Source organism: Carya illinoinensis, chromosome 1, assembly GCF_018687715.1.
Source record: "Carya illinoinensis cultivar Pawnee chromosome 1, C.illinoinensisPawnee_v1, whole genome shotgun sequence".
NCBI lineage: Eukaryota > Viridiplantae > Streptophyta > Magnoliopsida > Fagales > Juglandaceae > Carya > Carya illinoinensis.
This window is the reverse complement of record NC_056752.1, coordinates 50742371-50764951: the sequence shown is the minus strand read 5'-3', so window position 1 is coordinate 50764951 and position 22581 is coordinate 50742371. Positions and strand designations below refer to the sequence as shown.

General features: G+C 35.6%; 1 protein-coding gene and 1 pseudogene across 3 annotated transcripts; one reads left to right on the top strand and one right to left on the bottom strand.

The window, feature by feature from the left end:
- The first annotated feature begins 597 nt into the window (after positions 1-597).
- On the top strand, positions 598-7144 carry LOC122300888 (annotated as a pseudogene).
- A 1454-nt stretch (positions 7145-8598) lies between these two features.
- LOC122281934 (MMS19 nucleotide excision repair protein homolog) lies at positions 8599-21673 on the bottom strand. Of its 3 annotated transcripts, XM_043093813.1 has the most exons (21): positions 21490-21673; positions 20337-20399; positions 20195-20249; positions 19760-19857; positions 18006-18164; positions 17712-17771; positions 16993-17181; positions 16230-16283; positions 15060-15146; positions 14247-14955; positions 13530-13909; positions 12944-13017; positions 12485-12590; positions 11250-12154; positions 10554-10629; positions 10340-10451; positions 9718-9794; positions 9450-9530; positions 8967-9046; positions 8735-8880; positions 8599-8679 (listed from the first exon to the last, which is right to left on the bottom strand). In XM_043093813.1, the coding sequence occupies exons 1-20, from the start codon at positions 21559-21561 to the stop codon at positions 8847-8849; spliced, it is 3471 nt and encodes a 1156-aa protein (XP_042949747.1). In that variant the 5' UTR covers positions 21562-21673; the 3' UTR covers positions 8599-8679; positions 8735-8846. The 3 variants fall into 3 exon arrangements, with proteins under 3 accessions (XP_042949747.1, XP_042949759.1, XP_042949756.1); XM_043093825.1 differs by lacking the exons at positions 20337-20399; positions 21490-21673 and having other exon boundaries at positions 18006-18160; positions 20195-20219; XM_043093822.1 differs by lacking the exons at positions 19760-19857; positions 20195-20249; positions 20337-20399; positions 21490-21673 and having other exon boundaries at positions 17712-17878; positions 17970-18111.
- Between the last annotated feature and the right edge of the window lie 908 nt (positions 21674-22581).

The window sequence follows — 22581 nt, the reverse complement described above, 5'->3', positions numbered from 1 at the left end:
AAACATAGTAATTAGTATCAAATATATTTATATATTTTTTTAATATTAAATTTATTTTTCTTAAAATTACAAGTATATGTTCAACATAATTAAATTTTACTTCCCAACATACAATGTTGGCTGTTCAAGTCTTAACAGTAGATGTCCTGTTACTTCCCAACTGGAGACAAGCCGGATCCGAGGATATCTATCTACTAGGGTTTGAGTCCGTCTTGCGAGGGAAGTAAAGAATTGGGCTCGTAATTTGGACTCTCTCTCTCTCTCTCTCTCTCTCTCTCTCCCTCCTAGGGTTTTGCTCTGTTCGAATATTAACTCGGATTTCATATTTTTTTTCTCCTTGGGTTTATTACGTAAAGCTCGTACGCTTAATTTTGTCTGTATACGTGAGTATAAAACTCTGCAATAGTTCAAGACCGGGGATTCTATCTCCGTTTCCAATAGTTCAAGATCGGGGACCGGAGCTCCCATTTTTAGAATATGATTTGCTGTGTTCATTTTGAAATAACAAGATTTGGAACTCCAGAGCTCCAAGAATTAGGAATTGACTTCTCTCAATCTCTCTCACCCCTATAGAGTTTTTTCGGATTGAAATCAGCCATGGCCTCGTACAGGCCCTTCCCTCCACAAACTTCATTCGCGCCCCCGCCAAGTCAAAATCCCTTTCCACCACTACCAACGCCGCCGTCACATGCACCGTACCAGCGAGCTCAGTGCAATCAGAATTGGGGCGGATATGGTGGTGGTGGTGGTGCTGATGGGTCTATGTCGTCAGCTCCACCTCCATCTTCTTCATATACCCAAAATTACGACACCACCCAAATGCACCCCAATTCGAATTACCACCACCAACAGTACGGTCCGCCCATGGTCAACAGCACCCTACTCCACCTCCTCCTCACAAGTATCCGTATCCGCCTCCTCCGGAATTTTCTTACCCACCACCCCCACCGCCCCCAGCACCTTCTGTGCCACAAACTTCGATGAATATAGAGCGCAATGTCCTCTGTATCAGAGAGATGATACTTGAAGTATCAAATGTACCATTTGGAAAAAAATAAATAAATACAGAATTTATATTAAAAATATATATTTTTTAACAGCACTCTACTTTTTTTAAAGAGAGAAATAATATTTACAGTCATGGTTGTGTAAGCGGTATGCAGTCGTTTTGAAAAAAATGAATTAATATGAGATCCACATGAAAAAAAAATTAACTTTTTAATTATGGACCCCACTTTTTTTCAAAACGATTGCGCGGCTTTTACAATTTTACGACTGTATGTAGCATTGCTCTTTTAAAAAAGATTACAAAGTACTTGCATACCCCACAACTGCATCTATCTTCACTCTATCAAGGAGTTTGGGAAGCAAAAACAGGAAGAGAAGCAAGGGCAGTAATTGAAGGAGTCCCATATGTTGAGGGAAAAATAAGCGTATTGTCATATTCTTGTGAAAACCTGTGTAAAATAGTGTTGTAACCAGTGTTGTTGCGGAAAGGCTTGGAAATTGGTCAAAGAAGTCAACTTCGCTCGACCCTCGCTCGATGGAGCGCTCGAACAAACTTGGGCAGATTGCACCGCTCGACCTTCGCTCGACATACAGCTCGAGCGAACTCAGGCAGATTCAACCGCTCGATCCTCGCTCGACATACAGCTCGAACGAACTCAGGTAGATTCAACCGCTCGACCCTAGCTCGACACTGAGCTCGAGTGAACCCAGGCAGAGTGAGTCGCTCGACCCTCGCTCGACACTGAGCTCGAGCGAACTCAGGCAGAGTCGACCGCTCGATACTCGCTCGAGCGAACTTTGGCAGATTGTTTCACTCGAGCCAATGTTCCAGATCACTAGGTTTTTGAACGCCTCATTTGATGGGAACTATAAATAGAACATGTTAACTTCTGTTCTTGGTGTGGAGAATCAGAGCAAAAACCCTAAGGGCCTCCAAGAACTTTTTAGAGCAACCTATCCCATTTGGTTGATTATTTCTTGGATAAATATTTCTCCATCACAACACATTCAAAATCCACTCTTACTTGAGTCCATTGAAGTAGACATTTTTGTTGGCCGGAAGAGTCCGGAGCTGCCGTTGATGCAGAGATCGAGAGGTTCTCGTGAGAAGCTATAGGAAGGTCGGAGTTCCGACACTACATGCGTGTAAAGATCGAGTGGGTTACTCGTGGTGTTGCAAGCCAAGTTTAGCTACTACAAAGGTTTTGTGAGTGTCTCTAAATTGGTTGTAACAAACTAAAGTTTCTATAGTGGATTTGAGGTGGTGTCTGACACCCGGAGTGGTTTTAGATTTTGAAGATGTTCTTCAAATGAGTTTCCACTCCGTGATCAAAATCATGTGTTGATTATTTGTGTTTTTTAATTCATTTATTAACTGCTTGTTTGTTTAATTTTTCAAAAGGCCATAAAAATTAGATTACACCTATTCACCCCCCTCTAGGTGTAGTGTTGGGTAGAACCACTGCTTTTTCACCATAATTCGGTGCAAAAAACCCAGATCTTTTCTCCTGCGAAAGGACATGGGTCGATTGTGGGATCACGGAAGGGGGATAGGAGAGCTACTCCATTATTGAGCGGTGAGAGGGTTGAAAATAGATTGAAGAAGCCAACAACATGCTTGTGCAAGTTGAAGTGAGTATATTGATGATAGTCCTGGGTTTCACATTTGCTTATCTGTTTTTTAGATCCCACTTATCGAAGTAACATGGGAATGGGACTGGTACTAAAACCAGGAAGCTGAGACCGGAGTGGTCATTTAAGTGTAATTGACAATTTAAATGCAGTGGCTTAGGATATTACAAAGTTCAAACACTTTTGCAATTGTGTGAATTGACGCTAATGTTGGTTGGTAATCTTTCGGTCTGAATCGACACTCCTACATCTTCCCATGTGAAAATGCTTACATTGTTCACTTCCTATACTAACATTCTTTTTATATGCAATATTCCCTTTTTTGCTCATTTAAGGTTTCGCAATGAACTCTCAGATTCCAGTGCACAACAAAAGCTCATGGCTATGAAGAAGGAAAAAGATCAGCAAGTCTCTCCCCCTTCCTTCTCTCTCTCTCTCTCTCTCTCTCTCAAAGACTCAATCTTATGAATACATATATATATATATATATATATCTCGATACATGTCTGACTCATGCATGCTTAGGTACATGTGGTGTATATTCATTGGCATGCGGCTACTTTAGGCTCGTCAGAATTAACGAATGAATCATGGATTCTAGCATCATAGAATGGTTATGGGTTAAGTAATCCATTAGTTGGTTAGGTTGTGGAGGCAACATTTGTGACTATTGGACGAGTTTAAGTACATATTTAGGTGCTGCTAGGATGAGAAGCGATATCATAAATGAGTTATAAAATTTATATTTATCTTTTTTTTATTAGAATTTTATTTTATTTATTATCTTTCGTACTTATCAACAAAATTTTATTTTGTTTTCTTAACTGAAAAACTACTTGTTGATTCCAAAGAAATTAATCACAATTAAACAAGAGCATTTGGTATAACCTGTAGAGCCTGGAGGTTCATCAAAAGGAAATAAACAGCACATGTTTCAAAAGAGTTAAAAGGAAGCTGAGCAATTACGTTCCTTGCATGTAGTTCATGTTAACTAGAAGAATATTTGCCCGGTCTGTTAAGGTGCTGCCATTGTGCTAGGTTTCATGTTGGCATTGGTGATAAAAAGTGACTGAGAAGCACAACGGAGAGGACAAGAGGAAAGGAAATAGAAGGAAGACCGATGATCAAGGGAGGAAGGTAATTTACATCTAGTGCAGTATATGCAAAACCAGCAACAACCCATGTTGCCTCTGTCTCAGTGAGCTTACATCAAACAAGATAGCCCTCTAGATGATATGAAGAGAGCATCTAGACGTTATAAGGATTAAGAATAGCATTGCAAATGTACAAATTGAGATGATGTGATTCGTGAAGGCAATGTCACTTGTATTTTTTTATCCCCAAAGATTGAATCCTCTACGTTGTGCTGGTGTGTAAGCACGCATAACTATAAGCGGAGCTAGCTTTTGATGATGTAGCAGTTTACAGTTAAATTTATGGGAACTTCCCATGGAAAAAATATTTTAGGTTGAGGTTGTGAATCTTGTGATACCCCTCGTATTGAGTGAGTATAAGCGGTGAATGGGACCCTACATTGCTTGGGAGGGAGAAGTTCAAGTTCTTTATAATGAATCTAAGGGACTCTAATTGTAACATTGACTAGTCTTTAAGGAGTATGGGCCCAAGCCAAAAATTGTTATATAAGGTCTACTTATCAAGAAATAAATAAATTGCTACATAAGGTCAATCTTTACCTAAGCTGGTTCTGCAGAATACAGTTGGAAATATAGTTGTTTGACACTGAAGGGTTTTGTCTGATAAGCTTCTGGGCATAATCATTTTTCTTTGTTGTGGAAATATTTCAAAAAACAAAGATATATGTGCATCCAGGAAATATTGTGGTCATTTTTATCCTCTGCTTTTGCAGATATACAAAATACACAATCACGCCTTTGGAGAAAACTTACAAGCCCAAACTTTTTGTTGAGCCAGATCTGGGGATACCTCTTGACCTCAGTGTATACAAGTATTGTGCCTTAATAGTTTTTACATTTCTTACAACAGCAACAGTTAACCTTAGGTAAACAACTCCGATATCTTCTTTTACTCGTTTAATTAGCCCCACCAGTGTTAGACCTTCCCTTGCTCCCGAAGACAAGGAATTGTTGCATGATGATGTAGCAGTAAAGAATAATGGCATTAGAAGAAAAGAAACGCCTCTGATAAAGGCGTTGCCTGGCTGGTGAAATCACAGTATATATCTCCTCTTAGCATGGAGTCAACAAAGCAGGTAATTTTAGGCTAAAAACAAGCAGACAATTGAATGCATGAGCCACTCTTACAGAACAATGCTTCCTGCACATATTCCTTTTGTTCTTTTTCATAGCTAACTGCGTTGGTGTTTTCAGTCTTTAACTGAGAAACAAGCAAAAATACTAAGAGAAATGAGGGGAGACCGTAACATTTTGGAGCACCTTAACAATAGGCATGTTCTTACTCTAACCTCTCTCCATTTGAATACAATTTTATATTGAAAGTGTACCATGAGATTCTTTTAGTTATACTAATTGGCATAAAACTCTCTGTTTTCAGGGAAAGACAAATCAAGGAAATAGAAGCCACGTTTGAGGCATGCAAGTCACGACCAGTTCATGCAACTAATCAAGATCTTTATCCCTCAGAGGTTCTGCCTTTGTTTACTGATTTTGATCGGTATGTATTTTTTCAAAGCTATGTTATGTTCTTTAGTTCATTCAGTACATGTAATGCAAGTCACCTTGGCTCTTGCACGCAAAAAAGAGCAACAGCTTCTTGTTGTCTGTTGCATGTTTGGTTATTAATTGGTAGCCATGGAATTATTATATTGTGGAATTGTTGGTGTTGACACATCAACTCATATTATGGTTTTCTTCTGTAAGTGTTGCTGAAAACTGAAGTATCTTGAATTATATACGAGTTGTTCACTAATAGCTCATTATTTTGATCAGTGGGTCTAGGCGTTGGAGATTAAAATGCTGCTACCACAAACACACTTATTTATTGGTAGTCCTCTACTTTAAATCCTATTTCTTCCTAGAATGATGCAAATCAAGGATTTTGCTTCTAGCTTATAATTAGAAGACCTTTAATGATTGCACTCGGTTTTCATATTGATTTACAGGTTGTTTGTGACGCTACGGGATTAGGTATGACGACCAATTTGTTGTTGCAGCATTTGATAGCGCTCATACTGCTGATTCAGAAGTCCACAGCAAGTTGGACCAAACTGTTTGTGATGCCTACGAATCACAGGTGAATTGAGTGTGGATGTTGCATGATTGCAACAGAATGGTAGGTCCAACATGAGCATGCAAATGACTAAGATAAATTTGAAAGCTACTTCTGATTTTAGGCCATCTTCATTGAATTTGATTTTTATTGAATTGCTAAAGATCATGCCAGAAACTAAAATTCTTTAGCATGTTCCTACTTCAAAACTAAAGAACTAGAAACCCTCCCAACTTTCACGAATATTTTAATAATTTTATCTGAGCTAGTGATTTGCCCTAGTGTTGAACCTCATCTGTCACGATCCATTTCAGGCCATTATGAAAAGTTATGTGGAAACAGCCTGTCACTCTGATACTGACAAATCATTTATGGCATACATGGTCCCTTCTCTGGAAGAGGTAGTTATTGCCTTGCATTTCCTTCTAAAAGACATTAATTAATGAAATTCTATAGCCATTTTTGTTCATTTTTGTCATACTGATTAAGGTTGGAAAACTTATCAAGTCATTGGTCTCTATATCTTTTATGGTGGCAGTTATCTAAGGATATCTATGATGAACATGAAGATATCTCTGACGCTTTGGTTCGCGAGTACCATTATGAAGTATGTCCCTACATTTTTCATATATTACTCTGGCAACCAAGCATTTAATTGCTTACTGAAAGATCTTTCTTTTTACACCTCAACAGTTCCGTCTGGATGATGCGGACACAACATATCTTGTTTCATTTGACAAAGCAGAAGCACGCTTTGTGGCATCCACTTGAACCTTGATTTACATCATTTTCCCAGCACACATTTTGGGTGTTAGACAGCACCTTTTCTTTTAAGAGAAATGATTTGTACAAGTCTCAAATAGACAAACTCTAATAAAGAAGTAGATCCCACAAAAAGAAGACAATGTAAAAAAATTATTTTTTATTAATAAGACCCACTTTTTTACAAAAAGCTTGTATGAAACTTGTCTATTTGAGATTTGTACCTAACCTTACTTTTTAAGGTCTTTTAATGTCATTTAATGCAGCCTCTTCCAACAAAACTTGTTTTAAGAAAAAAGATGGCCAAGGAAGGAAGATCTACTGATGAGGTTGAACATTTTTACCGTTAAGGCAGAGAGTAGCTGTTGCTGCAGTTGAACTAAGCGATTCAAAGGTATGACTATGGAGCCATCTATTGAAAGATTAATCTAGTAGTAAAGGACATCATTGAATTTCATCAAGTTTATCTTGCTTCCAGGTTTATTCCAATTCAAAGGAGAATTTTACCAATTTTAAGCGGATGCTTAAGGAATAAGATGATATGAGAATTTTATGAATAGTAATAAGATGGTTTGTGAATAGTAGTATAATAATTTGAGTTTATGGAATTTTGGAAAAAGAAAGAGAAAAAATTAAATAAAAAATATAATAAAGTTAAAATTTTATTAGACTATAATTTTTATTTTGAGATTTGAAAAAATTAAATTATTTTTTATTTTGTTTGAAAAGTTTAGGAAAGTTGTAATCAGAGAGAGAGAGAGAGAGAGAGAGTCATTGAAGAAGGCCTTGGAAGGCCAGAAGGTTGCACGACATCAGGACATTGATCAATCTAGTGGCGCTGAAGAGGAAATGACTGATTGATTGTTTGTAATCCAAAGTCTGCTGCCTGGAAAAATAAAGTTTTCCAAAATTTTCAAGCAGGTAAACCGGTGGCAGTTTGGTTGTGCATTACTGTGCTAAAAGCTGCAGAGACGTGAGTAAATGGTGATATACCTTATATATGTTCATTCCAGCTTCCAATAAATGTATGTATTTTCAGATTGTAGAATGTTCTAGTTGATATAGATTTTTCCTTTGATACCATGGAAAGAAAAAGTGAAAAATAGGTACGGTAAATAGAAGCTGGACTTAATAGAATTTTGTCTAGTTCTCGAACACGTTGTTATTCAAAGCACTCAAGGCGTTTGGTATAGCAATTCAAGTAGACTATTGTTCTTTGAGATTGCGGATGTTTAATCAGTTGATTTTGTATTTTTTATGGGATTTGAACATCGAACTTTACACAACCTTTCATATAATTCTGAAGGCCTATCTCATATGATGTCTAGATGTTGTGCGTGAGGTTGCATTATCTAGTGTTTTCACATTCTATTAAATACCAGCATATTGGGTATGAAATCATATACAATTTGGCTTTCTTTAGTCCTCCTCTAGTCAGTGCACTGAACTGTTGTATTTGGATTATGTTGCAATGACCTTTTTTCACCCCCAAACTTCTGGAGGTGGGCATAACCTTCCTATTATTCCTCTTTTATAGTGCCAGCAAAAATAAGCAATGGTTTGCATTCACTAGCCACTTAAAACTAAATATCTTTTAGAACTCATACCAATTGGATTTGATCAAGGGAAGACTAGTTACCGTTAGGAATGGTTCCAACTAAATCTTACTCCTTTGTGATGGCCTGCCAAGTTGAGACGCTACAAATAAAAAAAAATTATAAATTAAATAAATAAATAAAATTTTTTTGAGGGGCTGCAATAGTTGAAGTGAAACAAAAGTGGAAAACCATACCTGCTTTGTCCAGCTAGAGCAGCAGCACAGACCTGCCAGTTGGGTTGGATTCTCATCTTCTAACATTTCCAGTTGCGAAACCTGCGTCTAGTCTTTCAGTCTGAATGGTAATTTGATCATTTTCGTTGTCTCGATATATTTCCCCATCACCGCTATTTGTACATTTTATCTTAGCTATCATCTTGCAAGAGTTTCTCTTTTCCAGGGAAAATCAAATTACTTCCCGTAAATTTTCTTAATTACTACAAAAATTCTTGTCCCCCTTGGATATATACAGGCGGTCAAGTCAACTAATGTTAAGTAGTACTAAAAAAAAAAGAAAAAGAAAAGAAAACTAATGTTGAGAACTAGGCCTAAAATTTTGGAATGCTGACTAAACACGACAAATAACAAAATACACGTCCCAAGACTGTCCAAAACAGCTTCAGAAAACCTCTGGCTGCCTTCAGAAATGAAGACTTCTCGATGCGATTGATGCCCTAGTCGATGATCAACAGAAATTAATTGAAATAAACACAAAAATCCTCCCAAAAAGAAGAAAAAAAATAGATCTCAAAGCATTTACCATGCCTGCCGGCATCTGACAGCTTCCTGACGAACAGCCCTCTTGGGATCGTTAAGAGCATTTGATATAGCCCGAAGCACCTGAAAATGCATAGAATCACAAAGTCGAGCACCACAGCTAAAAAGCATTCTTATTAAAGAATAAAAAGGGAAAAGAAAATGAATAAAGATATGTTGGTCTAAAAGTACTCGAGTGAAGCATTGCTGTAAATATCCGTAGGATAGTTCTATTTGGTAATAGTAACCACTCGTATGCTAAGTATCATGTGGTGTCTTTGGTTAGAGAGGAATGCACGTTGTCTTGGTTTTCGGCTATTGTACTAACTGGGGATAATGCTCATGAATTTTTGTCTTTAATTCAGCTTAGCTAGAATGTATTTAGGTGTTCTTCTGTACACTTCCGGTGTACATGGCTTATGCCTTTTTTATTCATTTCAATAATATTTTCTCTTACCTATAAAAAAAAAAAAAAAGTTTTCCTAACCTGTATTCTCATGGGGTAGATCCTTGCATGAGGCAGCTCGGACATGGCAACCAGACACTGTATAGCTGTCTCCCGAACAAGCTGAACACAAAAGATAAAGAAATCTCAAATACTTGCAATTTGGCTCTATTATAAAGCTTTACGTCCACAGCAATAACAAAAGAAACAAAACACTCAACAATGTAGTAATTAAGAGCAAGTGAATTTATTTCTAAAACAAGTCGGCAACATCGTAAATTTGATTTTCTTTTGAAGAAAAAATCAGTACCATCATATGAGGATAGACAATAAGCTTGGTAAGGTTATTAACAACATGATGAGCATTCTCAATGACAGCTTCTTGCCCTGCATGTACAAACAGAATAGATCATATACTAGAACTGGGTGAAGAGTCGCTGTAGAACACAGCATAATCAGATAATTTTGAAGTAATCATCTATTCATAGGAGTGAGAAACAACATTGCATTTTTCATAGTCAGACAAACATGTTTCCTTCTATGGCTTTTGTAGGATCATGCACATCTGTTTCCGCATGAAAAGCAGCAGCAAATTAGTCTAACAGCCCCAACAGGAGAAATACACCTCAGTACTGTCTTATTTATTAGTTGCAACATTTTTTTATTAGATCACAAAACTAAAGTCCTAATGTGCAGGGAAGTGATCAGATACAGAAAATAAGGATAGGCAAAGTCCAAGTACACAGGATTTTTTCACAGCAATATCTTGCATAGATACGTTTTGGTAAGTGATATTTGTAGCTATTTTGACATGGGTGAAGGAAATTTGAACAAAAATGATGCAATGTTCCAAATGTGTGCACAGTTATGCACAGAGCACAACTACCCTGAAAAATAACAAAAGAATTGCACCAACCAACATTTAGCCTTACCCTTTTTATCTGTCAATATCCCAGATAAGACTAGCAGGAGACTGTACAATATATCTTTATCCTGAATATCCTTGTTCAGCATGGACAAGCAATCCAGAATGATAGGTATAAGCTGCAAAATTTTTATGGAGTCTTACTTTCTTGATGTAGTCCAAAATATGGAAAAGGACATGAAATCTAATCGCTGCAGATACTGAGATATTCTGACACTAACCTTCTTGGCTTCACTCAGAATAGGAGTTAGTGGAGTATCAGATATGATATGTGCAAAAGCCCGACACAGCATAGATCTGAGATTATACAGGAATTACTTCACGAGTACCATTAATCCTTTTCAAACTTTTACTAGTATAATCTCAAGTAAAACATAAAATATTCTTGTAAGGAGAATGTTAAAGCTAAACAAAGTTACTTAAGCTTCCAGGATATTGTGCAGAATGTTGCAGTGCACGACAATCCTGTCTGATATGTAACTCTACAATGAGCCAAGTGCAAATTGATGCCATATAGGTGAGAAAATTAAATAGAATGAAATTATGAGGCTTATGAGAGCAAGCAGAGGAAACACTTGATGATACGACATCACCACAAAGTTAACCTAAACCTACGTAAATAGTGCATATTTTTTCTTGTGGGAACCGATGGTGATGAAGGAAACCAGGCCGCTGTGGCCAGTGACCGGGAACCGCAAGGTTCCTGGAAACGACATTCCCTTCGTAAAGAATTTCAAATCATTCTAGAAAGGATCAAAATTTGGTTTTTTATTTAATAACCAGGTAAGAATCCTTAAATCAACTTGAGAATTTTTCATGACGGACAATGCACAGTAACATAAAATAGCTGCACTGCATCAGATGAACGCCAAGAAAAGCCAAGTGCAATTCACAGTGAGTAGGAATAGGGTCTGTACCTGGAAAGTGATGAATCATTTTTCATTATCAAAGGCTGCAAAATGGGCATCATGGTAGAGAAAAAACGTTGCTTATAGAGTGGTCGTATCACTGCATGGAATTTTCGGTTCAAACAAACTTCAGAATCACTCATTAGAATACGAAATGCATCTGCCGCACTTTTTATCACGGAAGGATGCAAATCCAGCTCACAACTGCTCTCTAGTGAATTCTGCTTTAATGGAAAAGCATCTGATTTGTTATTTTCCAGTAAAAACTCCAGAAAAATCATAGTTACATCTTTAACCTTTTCATGACCTCTCAGAAGCAAGCCTTTTCCAATCCATGATAGTCCAGTAATGGCATGTATCTGGGGCAAATTATTGTTCACCACACCAAGGCATGAATCAGCAAAGCTCATTTCACTTCCATTATTTATTCCACTACATTTCATTACAGCACCATTATCATGAGAATTCCATAACTTAGTTCGAAAAATGGTTTCTAGAGCTTCTTCCAAGGCACAGTCACTTGAAATCTTTAACTCATTGGACTCTTTACCCAATTTGTTAACTATGGAACCCAATGCCTGAGCTGCTGGAACAGAACCCTTGAGAATTGTAGTCATAAATAATTGCAATATTTCTTTAAGATTTGGAATGGGAGTTTGAGGACGAGCTGCTATAACTACAGATGCAAATAATGAAAGAATCCATTCATCTCTATAGGACAAATTGTCTATCTTCTGAGCAAGCTGTAGCCCACCCAGTTGAAATTGAATGGTTAGGGACGTGAATTCCTTCAGTGGAAAAAAAGTGCTTGATGAAAGAACGCTGTAGGCTTTCTGGATTATTTTGTTTTGGCTTTCCACTGAACAAAATGCAACAGCATGCCTCATTGCAGTCATTGTTGCATCAAGAAGCTCCTAAAGCAGAAATAAATATATCAATGCCACTTCTCAGAATAGAAATGTGTTTGATCTTTAATTGGTAACCAATGCAGCCCAACCAGCAATGTCAGATTTACTTCTTCTTCTTTTTTTATAAGTAATAAGTAAGTTTTATTTATATGAATGAAATAGGCATAGCCCGTGTATACAGGAAGCAATGTCAGATTTACTTAGGGGACATCAGACATCATAATAAGACATAATAATTTTTTTAAAAACTAATAATAATAAAGATTGTAAAAAAAGATAGCAGTTTTTTTTTTTTTTTTTTTTTTGGGTATAAAACAAGACAGCAACTTTACCTACCATTTCTTGGACTTGAATACTAAAATCAACATGACTTTCAATTTGGCTCCATACATTAACAGGAAAGCGCAACAACACTTCGTCAAAACTTCCATTTTCATGGATCCTGCAGACCATTCCAACAAAAGGATTGACTTGATCAGCAGGAAATCTTTTTTTCCCTAATAAGTAAGGGTAATTCAAACAAGAAATCACAACTAATGGCACCATAAAAAAGAAGAGAATGAGACCAGATCTTTATAGTAGTGGACCAGCGGTGGTGTTTGATAATTTAAGAGGGGAGGGTCAAATCTAATGTTTTGAAGGGGAAAGCTTAAAGAAATATGTCCTAAATATCAAATATGGTAAGCATATCACATTTGCAAAAATAACTTCAAACCCACTCAATGCATATCATCATAGTGGAAGCACAAGGAACTGAGAATATGGAAAGAGAACATTCAGGGTTTAACTGTTTACCATGGAAGCACCTTATTAGAGTAGCATTCCAAGAGCCGGACGGTGATGTCAGGTGACTTCATATTTTCATGTGCCTACACAAACAAAGGTGAAGTTGAACTGCCATAAGATCAAGAAAATTAATGATCTTAAATTTAAGTTGTGCAAGAAAAGAACAAAATGAAACCAACAATAAATACAAGGTCAGGAAATGTCCTCAGCCCCGAAGTTGGCCTTGAGAAAACTGATTTTCTCCACAGAATTCATAACAGAGAAACCAAGTAAATAACATCATCTTGAAGTAAATCAACACCACTGAAGGATGCCACAAACAAGAGAACTGCTACAGATACAAAGAGATTACACAAAAGTAAACCCACAAACTGACGTGGCATCACGTGATGCGTTAGATCTATTTTACATTAAAAGTAACTTTATAATCTAACATACTGCACCAAACCATGTCAGTTTTGTGGATTTATTTTTGTGTAATCTCTTTGTGGCTAAAGTATTTCTCCACAAATAAATAAGAACCAACTTCTTACACAGGACATTCCAGGACCTAGTTTTTTAACTACCCGATGAAGAAGTAAAATGCTATACATACATAAAACTCAGATAAATTGGTGTATATAGCTTCTTCCAACCCTTGGACGATTTTCAGCATATAACTCAGTCCACTTGTGCCAATGCCAGATATTGCTTCCAGTTTGAGTGGAAAAGGCATGGTAAAATCATCAAGAGACACCAAGGAAACAATCTTTTCAACTACAACACCCATGTAGCTTGAAACCTTCTCAGACTCATGATATTCATCAATAAATGAGCCAATATTCACCAACGCCTTCAATGACAACTTCCATAATAATGTCTTCTTGAAATGTAGAGTGATAATTGACATGAATGTGATCAAAATACTCTCAAACTCAGATGTCAGCATTGGAGAAACATATCCTGGGAAAGTAGCCAGAATCTGCAAACCCTTTGCTACATATATATCCAAGAGAGAAAGGAAAACTATCAGGATTTACAGGTACGTTATTCTCAAATGAGATCAAAAAATTTGAACCAATCAGAACCCAAAAAGCCAATCATGAAAGAACAAAAAGAAACAAGATAAAACCGACCATGAAAACTTTCAGAATGACTGAATTCACACGAGAACTGACTATTGGTATTACTCTCGACATTAGATTCTGATTTTCTTCTTTAAGAGAAAAAAAGGGGAAGAAAGAAAGGAAAATCCTAGTATCTCCCCCAGAATTTAACAAAAAATAATAATAATAGATAAATTCCTAAGACGTTCCAAGGCAGAAGCATTCACCTGCAAAATAAATATCTGCATCTTGAGGACTAGTCGCCAAGGTAGAACAAAAGGCCTTAGTTAATAAATTCGAATAGCTCTGAAGCATGCTGTAGCATGTCTCACTTGCAGAAATGGATTTGGAAGCAATTTCCTTGAAGCCTGCAGTCAAATCTCTGTATGATGCAAGAAGCTCAATGCAGAGATAAAGAGCTCCAAAATTAAGTCTTTTGGAGATTAAAGAACTGACAATTGGTGAGTGATCCCCGGACAAGTTTTTTACGGGAAGCCCTAGAATTTCCATCAATCGTGGGAAGTAACTTTCAAACACTCTATTGCAGGAAGCAATGGAACTCCTTGCAGAAATAGAGAGGAAACGACCAACTACATGTAATTTCAGCTTGCCTTGCAAGTAAATATCATTATAACTCTCGTAAATGGTGATGGTATTCAAAATCATATTTATGTCTTCATCTTTAACGATCAAACTTAAATACAAACTATCATTTTGCACAATAACCCGCTGGAGAAGTGTTAAAGCTTCTTTAGCAATTTCATTCTCCTGAAAGCCAAGACCAACTAGTGATTCTGAAGTAAAGGATAAAGCCGGCTCTTGTATTGAGTTATATATTGCATCTTTAATTGCCAACCAGATAGCTCCAGCATGTTTTAACATTCTCTCTGCTCCATACTTCAATGTACAACCGCTGAGATACTTTAGAGAATCAACCTAAGAGCATTAAGATGGTTTCAGCAGATTTTGACGCATGATAGTAAAAAATTGCTACTTAAAAATAATCATAGAACATAAAATTACATAGAATTGGCACCAACCTTTGCAAATGGTAGAGAAGAAGAAAGTTTTTCAAGAAGCAATGGAATGGCAAATGGCTCAAAAAAGGGTGTGGAGGAGAATGCTAACTGCAGAAGAATAAGAAACATACAGTTGATGTTAATGAGAAATGAGAGAAAATAACATGTCCAACAAGAACCATACAAATAAACTATAAAAAAAAGGCATTACATCATAGAAAATGCACTTGGATTATGCATTAGCATTACTATCAGAAAATTAAAATTATGCATATGACTATCACTTACCTCACACACAGTGATTTAAATTAATTTGCTTAAGTTATAAACTCTTTAAAGTGACTCAGCCTATGCCATGATAAATGCCAATTCCACACAGTTGGGATAAACGCCTATTGAGTGGTGTCCTGCAGTGTCATAATCAAATAAATTGACAACCGAAAAACCACAGTTTTTATTTTCTGACTTAAACATGTCTTCGCAAACGCTTTTCCTTTGACTTCGCATAAATACCCATATTTTTACTTTCTTAAAAACAAGTGGAATAGCTCATTGTGGAGGGTGCATAATGTGGCAGGGGCATTGGTTACTCCAAAAGGCATAACCAAATCAAATGCCCCTTTATTAGTAAGGTTGCTTGCTTGTCACACAGGTTGTCTTTGGCTTGTCTCCTTCCGCATTATGAACTTGGTAGCCCGACCATAGATCCAACTTTGAGAAACCAGGCAGGGAGCTGAATTTGGTAGGACACCTTGCTTGCCTACCTTCTTTACTACCGACAATCCATTCCAGATAATAATTACATATTTTTGTAGCTATCTAAGATCAAAGCTTCACATAGTGAAAGTGCAAAAATGAAGCAAAAAAGAAAAAGGGAGCTTATGCTTCCCACGTACAGGTACAAAGTACACACCACCTTCCTCTGTTATGTTTTCAACCTTGTGTCAAATTTTAAGAAAATTGGTCAGAAGACCTTATTAAAAATTTCAATTAAATCTAAGAACCTGGGACCATGCTGGTATTCCAAAGAAAGAGATGAAATAATGAGCAAGGTAGTTGTAAATGTTTTATTCTCATGCAGAGAAAAACATCTTAAAACTCTAAAATGTGAAAAAAGTAATACAGTAGAAATTTAGCCATAAGACTAAGTACAATAAGCTCTAAGAAGACTCAAAAGTAAGCAGGACATACCGTTAGTGCCTCTGATAGGTCATCTCTTTTGATACCAAGATCCTCTGCTTTTGGCTGTGATATAGAAAGAAAAAAAAAAAAAGCCCACATGTTACATATCAGTGACAGGCAAGAGCATGTAAAGCGTCACCATGATATTGTGTCCAGGAATTTCATGAATCGGTTTCAATCCAAGAATTAGAAGAGGTAAACTTTCATATGAAACAATAAGTATCAAATGACTTGAAGGTGACCTCACACTCTAACTTTAGTAACTTTTATTTAATTAAACTCATTAGTTCACATATAAGGCTTCATATCTTAGTCATTGGGATTTACAAATAAATTTTTTTCATAGCATTTACAAATAAGTTTAACCAAGTAGAGGAAGACAAACTAGATTTTATTCAATTTTGAAAAATTCGATGGGCATAGAAGGTAGTCTTTGAAATCCTTGGATACTCTCATGTTGTGTTGTGAGCATTATAAGAGAAAGCCATTGGTTTCTCATTTTGCTGAATGTCTTCAAGAATCCCTAGTTTTTGCTTGAGTGAAGATAATAATTGCATAAGAAATAGTCATAGATTATGTTAGAAGACAATTTTTTTTATAAGAAGATCTTTATTAATAAGCACAACAGGCAACCCAAATAATACGAGAGACACCTAACTAGTAAAAGAAAAAGATTCTAGAAAATCTCTTATCAACTATAAAAAAAAAAAAAAAAAAAAAAATAGAAATAAGAAAGGATGCAACAAGCGTTAAGGCCATACATTCAGCTTACATGTGTAAAGTGAATAGGAAAATAACAGCCCAGAATTTCAAAGAGATCCCCAGCAAAACTAGCAAGTGGACCAGATTGATCTGGAAATAGTCGTGCCAGTACTTCAATGATACGAAATGTCAGCATTAAGCATTGAGGATCCTTTTCTGAATCAACAGCTTCACAGATTCCATAAACAAGCTCATCACCCTAGATAATAAAGGAAAACATGATTAGTATAAAAAAAAAAGTATGTTACAAAGAAACATTAACTAATAACACGCCATCAGACGACTTAAATCTCTCTAATGTTGGTTGCAAGCAACAGCTCATTAATTTGGGAAATCTGAAAGATTTTAAAATGACATGACTAACAACTAGCTTAAAGAATTGGAATAAAATACTTTATTTAAAGACAGCCTTAAAATAAGTTGCAATTCCAAATAGACACTTTCAACTCTAGATTTTACGTGATTCATATAATATACAACTCAACAAGTGCAATGTCGATCCATGGGATCTTGAAATCAAAAGCTTTTACCATAATCTTAAATTGAAATTCTAAGAAACTCTCTGGATCATGCAAGGTTGTGGTAAAATGGACATGCTAAATTCTAAAATTAAACAGGTTTCAGGAGAAAGTATTTGATCACTCGCCATGGTAAGACCTGTGAAAGTGATGCCAATCCTATAAAAAGAGGACAGCATAAATCAAATAAAAGATATACTGGAAACAATACCAGTGGAGCAACTGAATCAGGATAGCATTCTAACAGGCACTCCAGAAGTTCAAAGCAAAGCTGCAAGAACATTTTTATGGTAACATCAAATACTTTGAAACCATAACAAGGCATTGGATTGGTAGGTAACGTTGCAGATCTATTATATTTTCTGCCAGTAACAATGGCTGCAAAAAATAGCCCATAATTCATGTAAAAAGTTGCATACTCCCGTCCCTTATGGTATGGTTAATTGATGAGATATTGCGCATTACATACCCCTTATCATCATGCTGAGGGAGAAGAAAAAATCACCTTCCTATCATGCTGTCCTAAAGACTGCACTTGTAGGTTCTGTAAAAAAGAGTGGGCAACGGCTTTTGCATCGGTGTCAGTGACCATCCCAGCATCACGTTTCCTCCTCATCAGTGCCAAGCAACCAACTAGTGCACCACGTAAACATTTCCAATCTGCCTGATATATATATGGTATTATCAATTATATATAGATATGGTATTATCAATTATACATCGATATAACAATAAAGTACATAATTCTTAAACAACGATGTGGTAGGATCTGAATGTAACCCTCCAAACCAATACAAGAAGCTCATGGACATGTAATCCATTCAAATCTATTACAATTGACTATTTGACCGTTAAGACATACATTATTATGTCTAATATGAGTGTCTAAAAAGTACTACTGACAGCTCTTCTCATAACGTGTAGAACCAGAAAAGAAACGAGAAAAAAATCAGGCAAAGAGACTCCATATGAACTCCCTTGTACAGAATAATTCAAAAAAAGAAAAAAAATACATGTCCTTCTCACTTTTTAAAAAAATATTACTTGTCAAAAACAATACATATCATTCCCTATCCATATGCATGAAGAAAAAGGAAAAATAATTGGCAGCTATCAAAATTCAAAAGCACATTTTTCAAACTTGGCACGCTGGGAGAAAGAATCCCCCATCGTAATTGCACATCCCACACAAGGTCTAAAAATCCTATAGCTGAAAAAGATAAGAAAAGAGTAATGTGCGAGTGAGCAACCAAGTTTAATCACCCTCTACACATATAACATCTATTCTCTATCGCTACTACAGCTATTTACATAATTAACTATGATGAAACCAGATGCAACCTGTGAATCAAAATCCAAATCACAAAAATTCTCTCGTGGAAAGAACCCTTATTCCATGCCATCAACTTACCAAAGGAAATGCTTCACGATAGAAAAATCATCTCAACAAGAGGAAGAACAAGCATTATTGGTGAAACTTGAATATATTCGTGCCCAGACACCTTGAGAATGCATGCAGAGAGGCTTGCTGCCCCAAAGATGACACCAAGAATTCTTGTTGCTCGGCAATTTTTATGTTATGACAGATTTGTTTTATAATGAGGAATTCCGGAGACCATGCAAACACAACCCCTTTAGATAAATTTGGAAAGCATGCACATGCATATATGAGTGTATATTTGCCTATAAACAATCACAATAATAAGAAGAAACAACGAAAATCCCCTGGAGATTACCCAATACATAGTTCTGGCGGGTGGGGTCATGTATCCAAGGTTTATTCCCTAGAGTGGGTCCAAAGGGACCCACCCTGATGAGGTTTCACATCATCAATATGTGTGTATATGTATAAACAAAGACTTGATGATCTTGTTAGAGAATATCAATCATACAAATAAGAATTAAGAAAAAAATTACAACAAAACCATTATGATATTTGTAAATGTGTTAAAAACCCATGGAGCAGCATCTATCCAAGGCTCCAATACCATTATAAAAAATCTCACATTCCAGGTAGAATTTAAAATGAGAATAATAGAAAAAAGATGAAGAAATGAAGGGAAAATTTTTTGAGAAGTAAAATATATATATATATATATATATCCTTCATTTCTTCATCCTTTTTCTATTATTTTCATTTTAAATTCTACCTGGAATGTGTGAGTATTAAACAAAAAATGAAAATGAAAATCAGAAGCAGAAATTAGAAATCAAAATTTCCTGAGTAAATGATGATGCAGATAAATAAATCATACTCACCAATCTGTCGGTGAAGAAACCTATCAAGCTATGTATAGTAGCATTCTCTAATGGCTTTGACACAAGACGTGCGAGTACTTCTCCAAGAAGAAGGATACCTGTAAAGGATTACCATGTTCTAGAAATTGTTAGGCGCTGGCTTCAGTTCCCTAGAGGAAAAGAAGCTTACAAACAATTTAGTGTTTCATAGTTAAATTATAAGGCCCTTATCCCCCACAGGCACCAACCCCACCACTACCATAAAGAGGAAGAAAAAAAAAACAGTACTTTTCCTTGCAGATATCTATAATGGACCATCACAAACATCGATTTGTATTGCTCACATATAGATATCTATATGTATTGCGCTGCTCACACAAAGTGTAACTTGATTTATTTTTATAATAGTCACCAAAAATCATTCAATCCAACATGTCTTAAGGTTAACTGAGGTACCTCTAGCACGAATGATGTTATCAGTTGTGGTCAAATACATCTCCATCTCTCTGACCTAAATACAAATGAAAAAATTTAATATACCAACCATGCATGCAAATTTGCAATAATAAATAAAACTAATGATACAGGTAGATCATACCAGTCCTTCCACAGATAATACATCATTCTTCACAAGAGAAGTGATTGTGTCCAAGCTAGCAGCCTGTGGTGCACATACAAATTGAATAAATTAAATTTAACCTATCTCACAACACAGTAACACATAAACTGTTAGTGGTGGCTCATATTCTGAATGAGTAACTAGCACTGGTCTCTAATATAAATGCCTTGTGGGTGGACAATAGCGGAGAGAGCATGTGAAGTGAATGCAGTATGCAAAAATTTGTGCTCAACATCCATGAAGTGATGGGTATAAGGAGTCAGTAATACACTATGGCTTGTTCACAAATAAGGGCCTAATGGCAACAAAGGAATGAATTTGGATGAATGGTTGAGATGGTTAAGCTTTTTGCGTGGCATTTTACCATAATTCTAGGGAACAGAATTCCTAAAAATTCTTAATAAGGTCGTTTAGGCAGATATAAAGTCAATTTTCATTTTGGGCAAAAGATAACATTATCACTAAGGCAATTTTAACCAATTATTAGATAGGTTTCATGATTCTTATATTTTTTAAATAAGATCACCGTGCTTAATCATGTGTTAGAAGGTCTGGTGCTTGTATCAATGTTTTGTCAAAATGCTTCAACATCGAAAGATCCTATCATCAATTAATTATTTTCATTTCTTTACTTGATCCTACCACTCCATTGATTATTTCCATTCCTCTAATTGGAAGCTGTCCCCATTTATTCCAATGCACCTCGTTAATTTCCTAGATTTCCAAAGTCCTCTCTCTCTCTCATGTATACACACCCCAAACGAATAATCAATGGCCATATTAACACACGCATAAATTATTCGCGTTCACAGCAAGAAAGAATATATGGAACTAAGATTTTGGTTTGACAACTAGATATGGAACTAAAATACGGAACAAGCACTATCATGTTCCACCAAACTTAACTTTTCCCTAATCACCCACTCATCGTAGTCTTTGCAATAACAATAACAATAAAATCACGTAATTGAAGGCATGATAGTTAGCGGCTTCTCCCATAATTGTATAAATTAGGTCAAATTACATTATTAATGATCTTTTAGGCAAATAAGAAGGCATTAAAATACTTAAGACACGAGATAATTTACAATGAACGTCGATAACTTGGAGCAGAAGGAAGCAGAGCGTGAACCTGCTGTGTAAGGGAACAAGACGCGTCGACGAAGGAGTCAATGGACTGACCCAAGCGAGACGATTCTGCCATTCGAAGAAAAAAATTAATTTAGGGTTTTAGAAGAGAGAGAGGGTTTTGAGAGCTTGAGGAGAACGCGCCCCACGGAGTCCAGAAGCTGGAATGCGACCAAAAGGAAAAAGGATTCTGTAGAGTAGAATGGGACCAATTTTTTAATTATAGATATTTTACACAATTATGATTATTTTTTAAAAGAATTTAAATTTTAAAATATAATTGTAAAATATATTATAAAAAGAAAAATTTTACTTATCTTCACTCTACTTATCAGACATAATTTTTTTATTTTTTATCTTATCAAATATATAGTATATAGATAATGAGTAAAATAACTTAATTAATTTAAAAATATTAAAATATAAATAAATATAATGTGTAGTAAATAGAGATGATAAGTAGCAAGATTCCTATAAAAAAAAAATATCTATCATTTGCTCGTTCTAACTCTATATAATGTTGGTGCTTAAATAATGGTATGATTTTTTTAAAAATATTTTACTCTAACTTTTTTATAATTAAGAGGGAAAAAAACATATTATTTGGATTTAAGTGTATTAAAAATTGCCCATAATCTATAAAAAAAAAAATGTAGATATTAATATATTCATAATAGAGTCTATTCGGTTCTAATTATTAAAAATACTTGGATAAACAAATTGTTAAAAATTTCTATTTATATAAATACAACATTTATTGTAAAACTCGTTAAAATTTTAAATAAATATATAAAATATTACGAAACACTTATAAATCAATAATATATTAAGTATATCAACAAGAAGGCTTAATTTTTACTTTGTTCTTATTTTACTTTTCTACTATTTTTCACCCAGTTCTTGCTAGTAATCTCTACTGGTTGTACATACAGAAACATCAAAATGGGTGTGTATCCTCCTGCTTGTATTATTACATTTAAGAATCTTTTAAGGCAAAAATAAGTAATGCTTTTAAGGCAATAATATTTAATGTTGCTTGTCATTCTTTTTATCATCATTCTATCATCATCATATTGTGTAGTATTAAATAATTAGA

Bases quoted from the DNA above. Each gene is read 5' to 3' on its own strand.
- LOC122281934 (XM_043093813.1), bottom strand. From the start codon at position 21,561: ATGGCAGAATCGTCTCGCTTGGGTCAGTCCATTGACTCCTTCGTCGAC. The intron at 18,165-19,759 runs GTGAGTATGATT...TATATATATCAG, and splicing joins GTTTCTTCACCGACAGATTG to GCAGATTGGAAATGTTTACG. The intron at 13,910-14,246 runs GTGAATGCTTCT...ATATATATGTAG, and splicing joins TGCAGATATTTATTTTGCAG to CAAAGGGTTTGCAGATTCTG.